At 39.0% G+C, this 9,038-nt stretch overlaps 1 protein-coding gene across 2 annotated transcripts; it reads left to right on the top strand.

Moving 5' to 3' along the window:
• The first annotated feature begins 1,641 nt into the window (after window positions 1-1,641).
• LOC311265829 (poly(rC)-binding protein 2-like) lies at window positions 1,642-8,802 on the top strand. 2 transcript variants are annotated; one of them, XM_084367858.1, is made up of 13 exons: window positions 1,642-1,800; window positions 2,614-2,747; window positions 2,909-2,932; window positions 3,024-3,056; window positions 3,200-3,316; window positions 3,417-3,548; window positions 4,419-4,547; window positions 4,687-4,761; window positions 5,010-5,051; window positions 5,412-5,484; window positions 5,581-5,636; window positions 5,773-5,942; window positions 7,568-8,802. In XM_084367858.1, the coding sequence occupies exons 2-13, from the start codon at window positions 2,679-2,681 to the stop codon at window positions 7,602-7,604; spliced, it is 957 nt and encodes a 318-aa protein (XP_084223984.1). In that variant the 5' UTR covers window positions 1,642-1,800; window positions 2,614-2,678; the 3' UTR covers window positions 7,605-8,802. The 2 variants fall into 2 exon arrangements, with proteins under 2 accessions (XP_084223984.1, XP_084223983.1); XM_084367857.1 differs by having other exon boundaries at window positions 5,010-5,069.
• The last annotated feature ends 236 nt before the right edge of the window (window positions 8,803-9,038 follow it).

Below are 9,038 nucleotides of genomic sequence, written 5' to 3'. Positions count from 1 at the left end.
AGGTGGTGACATCTCAGTCAACTCATTTAACTATGAATGATTTTTATTTGAGCAACACTAGAAAGGATGAAGGATTTCAAAAAGGCCTGCAACCAGCTCAACTCAGCCTCCTGACACAGACTCACAGAGTTATTGTGCCATCTGTTGGCTTTACAGAGAACTGCAGCGGTCTGTTTTCAGGACACATCCAACTAAACATTATTTTTCTACCATCAAAACTTAAAAAGTAGGGATGATTTGTATAGGACAAGTGTTGACTAAATTAGGAAATACACAAACATGTTTTTCCCCATTTAATTGTTTACAGTAAGGCCTTATTTTTGATTATGAGGCCTACAGATGAATGGAAATGACTAAATGAGAATGAATTGTTAATAATTATTAATTTAACTGGCATAATTCTCTGACATTCTCTAATTATAATGATACTTATTATTTAGTTGTTGTTGTTTTTTTACACTTCATTCAATTAAATAAACAATGCTGCATGTCATATTTTCATACATATATATCACAACATTTTTGGAAAAATTAAAGTCAGTGGCACCTGCATCAAAAGCATTTCAATATTCTTTTACTGCCCTTCCTTTATTGTTGTTTTAGACTAATTGCTCTCAGGGTCCAATTCAATCACAGTCATGGCTGCAACCCCTGATGCTTCAGTCAGTCATTGTGAGTATAGCAATGCTAAAACACTTTGTGTTACTCTTAGTTACTTATTCATAAAATATTTTACATAGTTTTGGCAGCCTAAAATATGCGAGGGGTAATTAAAGAAAGTATTGTGCTAATCAAACTGCTCACTGAGGAAAAAACTGAAGTAAAAGTAGAAATACTTCACTCACTGTTCAATGTACTCCAAAAATTAAATAACATTCCTGCCTTCAAAACTGAAGCAAAATGTACTGAGAGTACTAAAATGTTACTTATTATGCAGAAAGGCCACTTCCAGAGAGTCATGTGATATTATTGTACAAAATTACTGTAGCTGTACACAGTAGTGGGAGAAGTGTTCATATCCTTGCAAAGTAGCCTACTAATACACACTGTGAAAATACCACACTACAAGTACAAGACAAAACCAATCAATACCTTACTTAAAAATGTATGTATACTGTATACTTAGTGTTAATCAATTACAGGCCTGGCTGATTATTGGACCCGATATTCAGCCTTTCTCTCTCTCTGAAACTAAAAATAGGCTCTGTTGTGGTATTTAATCTCCAAGTTACTAGTAAAAAGTGTAGTGGAGCATAAAAGTACAATACTTGCCTCCAAAATGTAGTGGACTGGAAATATAAAGTAGCAGAAAATGGAAATACTCAAGCAAAGTAGGCCACAAGTACCTCAAAATTGTACTTAAGTGCAGTACTCAAGTACCAATCAACTCCAAGTTGTCTCTAAAACGTCAAGTTTTCAAAAAATCCATGTTGAAATTAGCAGATAAGTGGTTTTCAATGGACAGGAGGGTAATGACAAAATGTAATCAGAAAAGTAACGAGTAACTGAATCCACCTGCAGGTCCTGTCCTCTCAGATGTAGTGGAGTGGAGGTGTTCGATGTTTCAGCCATGGCAGCGCTCCGAGTGGGCGGGGTTGACCCGGTTGGAGGGGCGGGGCAGTTGAGAGGTCAAAGTTGAATTCATTTTGCCTTTTGTGCCAGGCAGAAGAGTGGAGTCCGATCGAACAGCGGCGTCTCTTCCCTCTTCCCCGGATCCTTTCAAAACTCCCTCCCGAACCTCTCCCCTTCTACCCTTGCCACCCTACCCACCCCCTGAACACTCTTCAAGGGACGGTTCGGGTAAGACCTCCAGAGCTGCGGCTTTGTTTTCCTTCTCTTCGCCTTCCTTTGAGAGTGAAGGACGGGGATAACTCGGCGTGCCTCAGTGCGCTCCGTAGGCCGCGGGATCCGACTATTTCCTGGATTAGATGATGCTAACGCTAGCGACCTGGATGGAAAATTACCGAACTGAATTCAACTTGAGGTTGTTGCTAGTCAGTGGGTCTCAAACGTGGGTGGAAATTGTACAGATTGGGCTGCTTATTATTCCAGCACGTTAGTTATTCCTGTGGGTACGAATGTGGGAAGTTACGGCAGAAATGCTAACTTAGCCTCCAGATCTTGCTTGCGTGACTAGCCGTGATGCTCACTCCAAAATTGGATTTGCGATGTTATCGTTATCCCACGGGCCTTTTGTTGTTACTAACGATGCACACTCGACATAAAGTTGCTTTAGTACAATGAGGGCCATTGGCAGCTTGCATTTAAGCCTTTATAAAATAGCGAAAAGCTATGTCGCCACAGCTGTTTAATGCCAGGAAATAGCCACTGCCACAGAGAGACAGTGGGTCATTGTGCTAACGTGAATGAGTGGACTCGGGCCAGTCTAATGTGAATTACTGGACTGAAACGTCTCATTCTTTCGGAGTGGCTAGCTAACGTTATTAAAGTACAGTGCAAGCTCGAGTCTACAAGATGTTAAATGCCTGCATCACTTCATTGAGCTGCACTGACAGCATCTTTTTAGTAAACAAGGCTTTCTAGTAAAGATGTCCTCATAGTTTCCAGTAAGTACAACTGTCCCTGATGGTCACATTTTCCTCTCTATTGCAGACATTCAGCCAGTGACCAAAGACCCACTTTGTTGGCCAGTTTAGTGTGCATATTCAGCTGCAGCAATGGACTCAAGTCTGGTCGAAGGAGGACTTAATGTCACCTTAACCATCAGGCTACTCATGCATGGGAAGGTGAGTGTGGCTGCATGCTATGTTTGATAATAAGTTTGAAGTCACTCCACTGATTCTCTGCTTGGAGTAAAGTGAAGACACGCCACTCACTGTTTCCTCTGCCTGTGACTGTGAAGAATGCTTTCATTTGCTTTAATGTGAATTTTTGTTCTCTTCTGTAGGAGGTTGGAAGCATCATTGGCAAGGTGAGTTGTTTTTACTGCCAGTATGATGCTATCTACACCTTGCCCCTGTGCTGTGTTTTGTAAATATTGTGTATTTGTGCTTTCCTCACAGAAAGGAGAGTCAGTGAAGAAGATGAGAGAGGAGGTAAGATGATTTTTTTTTTTTTTTCTTCCCATAAATATGTCAGCAAACAAGAAGACACATGTCCATAGCGTCGGTGACACTGACTCATGCATCATATGATAAGGGTGCGACTGATTAGGCATTTCCTCTTTTTGTCTGTGCAGAGTGGCGCTCGCATCAACATCTCAGAGGGGAACTGTCCGGAGAGGATCATAACTCTCGCGGGACCCACCACCTCCATTTTTAAAGCCTTCTCCATGATCATTGAGAAACTGGAGGAGGTTGGATCTGCTTGCTACATCTTAAACCAGACACTTTATAGCAATGGAATTGACACTGTTTGACACAGATTCCCCATTTGTTTTGTCATCTTCCTTCCAGGACATCAGCACCTCAATGACTAACAGTACGGCCACCAGCAAACCGCCGGTCACCATGCGCCTTGTTGTGCCTGCCAGCCAGTGTGGCTCTCTCATTGGCAAAGGCGGATGCAAGATCAAGGAAATCAGAGAGGTTTGTCACATGAGGTTTATTTCTTTTTGTAAAATTTGTCTTTTTTTTTAATTCTCTTGTTATTGAGTTCAACCGAGGTCCGTACAAACAATGTAATGTAATATCCCCATCTATAACTACCTTCTTTAACCCATCAAGACCAGGTGCAACATTTCGTGTTTCTCTCTTTTTAGAGCCTGGTGCAACGTAAATGTTTTGCCTGATGTGTTCACTTTCAAGACATGTAACTGAAGAATGCATTCACATTCGTTAATGAATGTTAGAGCAAAGGCAATCATTTTAAATTAAAGTCAAACTCTTATGGTCGCAATTGTTTTTTTATTTCAAGTTTCTATCTGTGCCAGAGGCTGAGAAAAAAAAGGTTTTAGTGAATGCTGACAATTCTGTCAAGTTTTTCAGAAAGCCCTCAGGCTTTAGGAGGTGTTTTCAAATGATGCCTTAGGTGTTGGGATGCATTTTTAATGGCCATTTTTAACCCGTCTTAACTGGTTGTAACAAACGGGAGTACAACTGAGTTAAAGTAGATAACACAGAAGCAAATGAGGTTCAAGAAAGTAACAAAAAATACAGATAAATGTAGAAATTAAATAAATAAATAAATAAAACCAAACAAGGAAGGGAAAAAAAGGAGAGTAATTCATATTAAACAAATGATGGTTGTATTGCTGTTAAGTACACAATCCAACATCTTTTCTAAAATCGTCTGTTACAGTCTAATAGAAAAGGTAATTCTTTCCACGCTAAAGAGGAAAGAGTTTGTCCACTGTCGATATATCCAATGTTAAGCACTTTCTAGTTATGGACACCTAGAACCCATATCTTACACCTGCTGTGTCCTAACCCTAGTTGTTTGTTGCTGTGTCTTTGCAGTCAGCCGGAGCTCAGGTACAAGTAGCAGGGGACATGTTGCCCAATTCCACAGAGCGTGCCATCACCGTTGCAGGGACCCCACAGTCCATTATCGAGTGTGTCAAGCAGATCTGTGTCGTCATGCTTGAGGTACAGACACTGTTGCTTTGTAAAGCTGCTTTTACTTTTTGTAAAATTGTGATGACTGATACCCTTGCTGGTGTATTACTTTCTTTGCTACTGTTGATGTTGCGTCAGCACTTAACAATGGATGTTTCTGTTTCTGTAGTCTCCACCAAAGGGAGTGACCATCCCGTACAGACCCAAACCCTCAGGCTCTCCTGTCATCTTTGCAGGTGGTCAGGTAAACAACGAAAACATTTATTTCTGTAGATGTATGACTGGTACTTTTTGACCCAGCAGTGTCCTGTGTTTGTCAGAAAATGGTCAGAAGAATTTAATTATAGTTGGGCTATCATTCTAGTCTCGGGTGTGTCTGTAGCATGTCTGTCTTTGTTCTGGTGACACACCAAGGACAGAGGTCTGATGGATATTGGACTTCACTGTGTGTGACACTGCCACACCCTCTTAAGTGCTGTTCTCTCCTTGCAGGCTTATGCTGTCCAAGGGCAGCACGCCATTCCACAGCCTGATGTAAGTGAAGGGCCCTCTGTAAGTGATCCAATATATTTGCAACTTCGGTCCTGGGAAGCCATACCACCTTCTTATTTCATCCCTCTGACTCTTATTTTTCCAACCACTGCCTGAAACACATTCATTTAATATTACCAAAGATTATACTCATTTAAAGTTTCAACCGTTATTTTTTTTTTTTTTACTCTGTAGACTAAATCATGGGCTTCATGTTCCATTTCATATTTTCCTCTCATTATCATTATACAAAAGGGAAATAATTACAAAATTTCAGCTTTGAAATGTCTGCTAGATTCCTAACTCGTAATTTCTGTTTGTTTGTTTTTCCTCTCCACGCTCTTTCCTCCATTGTTTCAACAGCTCACCAAACTTCACCAGCTGGCCATGCAGCAGAGCCCCTTCCCCATTGCACATAGCAACCAGGGCTTCCAGGGTAGGTGGACAGATTGAAAGAGGGAATGCGATTGCTGTAGATTTGTAATAATCCGTGTAGTCAACACACTCATGGGCTTTCTTTGTATTTCTTCAGCTGGGATGGATGCCTCTGCACAAACTGGCTCTCATGAGCTGACCATTCCAAACGATGTAAGTGGCATTTATCTCATGTTTGCTTTTTTTTTTACTGTGTTTGTAAAAAAAGATGTGCCATTTTTAGTAAGCTTATTTTCTTGCTGTTTGTATCTTTCCTCATGCTCTCACATTTTTTCTCTTTCTTACTCAGCTCATTGGTTGCATCATTGGACGTCAGGGTGCAAAGATCAATGAGATTCGTCAGATGTCAGGGGCTCAGATCAAGATTGCCAACCCTGTGGAGGGCTCAACTGACAGACAGGTCACCATCACTGGCTCCCATGCCAGTATCAGCCTGGCTGAGTATCTGATCAATGCTCGGTAAGAGGCTCCATGCTAGTCGACACATCCATTACAGAGCAGCAAGTTGACAGAACACAGCAGTGTTTGACGGTTTACTTTGTATCTGAAGTGGTAAAACACTCTGGAGTGCAGTTTGTCAGCTGTGATGTGATTTTAGGAAGCATTTTATAGGCTTTTCAAATTTAACAAGACAATAACGTGAAAATGAGCTGCTTTTAACCGATTCTGGAATATTCTTAACACATTTATTTGGCCTGTAACTATGTCAGATATTAAAGGGGCAACAACTTCTTCAGGTGCCTCCATGCTTAATAATAATAATAATAATAATAATAATAATAATAATAATAAGAGAAAGACTGGGAAATAAAATTTGAAAACCAAAGCTTTACTTGCATTGGGCTGCTATTATTCAAGACAGTCTCAACTGGTCACTTACTGTACGTGGAGGTAAAAGACAGAGAAATCTTGTCTGGTGCTGGAAATGACGCGCTTTCACATCATATTATCTTACTTCCAACTTTGAAATGTATCATAATGGAATTAGTCTGATTTGGATAGGTAGAGAGGCTTTAGGGAAACTTTAAGTAAACCTCAAACCTGTCAATTTAATACAACCGTTTGTGTGATTGTATTCAGTTTCAAAATGTTTTTATTCCCTCATGTTTTTTGTTGGCCTATTTTACTTTCTCTACTTTTAAATGTATCCATTTATTGATTTTATCATTTAGTGTTTTATTCTTTTAATCATAAGCATTATATGGACAATATATATCAGGCTTTATCAGCCCATTGCTATATATTGTAATTGGTAAATTATAGCTGAAGAGTGACAATACAAAGCCATATTGCTTCTGTTGACTTAGCAAACACTGTATGTACACACCCTGGTACAGCAGGTAGCGTTATGCAACTTTACAGTTGGTTTACAATCAGCCAGTAAACACAGAAGAACAACAAAAAGAACGGGCACAGCATGCAATACGTGTTCTCCGAAGGTTCAGAGGAGGAAACATGTTGTTGTTTTAACTCAACAGATCTTATTAGAGCTGTGAATATTAAACCACCTATCTTTGCTCACTACATCTGAGCCGTCTTACACTCAGGTGTGCTTAAACTACAGGTTGGGAACTTATATTTAAGTTAGAAAAATGTGAAAATATCAGTTATCTTGTTAGTATAGGCCACGAGAAGCTGGTAATTATTGGTTATAGGTGTCAGCTGAAAAAAAAATCTGTACTATGCATCCCCAGTTTACATTTTTGTTGACATCTTATAAAGCCCTATAAATGGCACTAATACAGTGCAATTGACAGATTGGAGTGGGAAGAGATTTAATGTATTTATCATTATTAATTGGCTAGGTCCGCTTTTACAGACAGGAAGTGTAATTCAGAGATGATAAAAATTCCATGAGCGAGTGGATTATAACACGTTAGTCGTCCTCCTCACTTACCTGACTTCAGACTTTTGGGTGCCATTTTTAGCGGTTGCGAAATTGTAGCGTGTTGTTCATAATTGTCCAGGATATTCTGCAGGAAAGTGGGTCAGCCTCACAGAACTGAAATGCAGCTTTGCACCTGTTGAGACTGAGATACAGGAATGTTGAGTTAAGTTTTCCTGTTTTTTGTCGCTCTCTTCAGGCTGTCTTCTGAAGCTACTGGACTCGCAGCCAACTGATATGGAGGTTCTTCATCAGCACCTAATGTAACCCCTCCCCCTACTTTTTACCAAGAGGTCCCTTATTGAACTTAATGCAAAAACCAAGTACTCTAAACTCACTGTTTTCTCCTCTGCTTTGGTTATAAACCTTCTCAGTTGTAATTACACCATTATCATATCATGATAGTGGTATTTTATTTATTTATTATGTTTTTAAATTCCCTTTGCATATAGTTTTTAAAGACTTCCTTCTGTTGTATTTTTTCCTCTTATTTTACTGTATATCTGTATGATCTTCTTGATATAAGTAAAGTTTTAGAAAAATCTGAAAAGGCATAAATAATGTTTTTCTTATGTCAGATTTTTCTTAGAAAATGTAAAAATGAAGAAAAAAAGACACACAATAACATTATAGATGGACTGTTCTTCCCCTTCCTTTTTAAATATCTATTTATTTTTATTTAATACACAGCTCCTTGTAAGAGTAGAATCATGATATTTGCCATCTTCTATTTGAAGCTGTACTTTCTGAAAGAGGCATTGTGGGTTTAACGGGTTTCAGTGGGTGTAAATGATCTCCGGTTGAAGACGTATGCAGGAAAAACCTTTTTACTCTGAAGGCGATTTATCCCTTGTTGAGTGTGGGTTCAAAGGAGAATTTTAAGCTATGTTACATTTCACCTCTAATTTGCTGAGTAATTGTTTTGTGTCATTCCTGTGTTTCCATCCGTTTTATTTCTCGATCAGGACTTTTGAGCATTGTTGTGTATTGGATTCTGATAAGGGTGGGTGGGCCTTGGTCACCAGGAATGGGCCTGAATGAGAGGAAAATATTTTCTTTTCTCTGAAATTACTAAGACCATAGTAATGACGATGATGATAATAATAACATTGAAATGTTTGTTTTAAATAGAGAAAATATTTTTTTTAACTGCAGGGCTGGGGAATGCTGCAAGGGGCAAAACTACAAGACATATTGGTCTTTATAAGTATATTATGCTGAGGTATTAAATTATGATTAACTAGAAGGAGAATTATAGAATTAACACTAGTTTCCTGCTATCCTTTTTTGCCTGGGTCAGATTTTATTTTTTATTATTCTTTGCAGGATGAAGAAACACGTTTTTGTGCACGTTTTCAAACTATTGTAGATCTGGGTGCAATTAAATTGTTGAAGAAATGAAATGCAGAAATAAAAAGATGTGAAATGCTTAAACATTTGTTTGTCATTCTTATGTTGCCATGTTTTTCACGAAGGATGCTAACGAGACTTGTTATCAAACTCCGATTTATTAAAGAATACCCATTACGCTCTTGTTTTTTTCCCCCTTCCACTCAGTGTTTTGTTTACTATATGTTCGTGTGCATGTAAAAGATCCTGAAAGTTGAAAAGGTCAATGTCCGCACCAACAGAAGCTTCTCTCTCCCACAGAAAACACTGCTCTCTCACTT

Source organism: Pagrus pagrus, assembly GCF_965226575.1.
Source record: "Pagrus pagrus genome assembly, chromosome: 11".
Taxonomy (NCBI): Eukaryota; Metazoa; Chordata; class Actinopteri; order Spariformes; family Sparidae; genus Pagrus; species Pagrus pagrus.
This window is presented reverse-complemented; position numbering and strand designations above follow the sequence as displayed.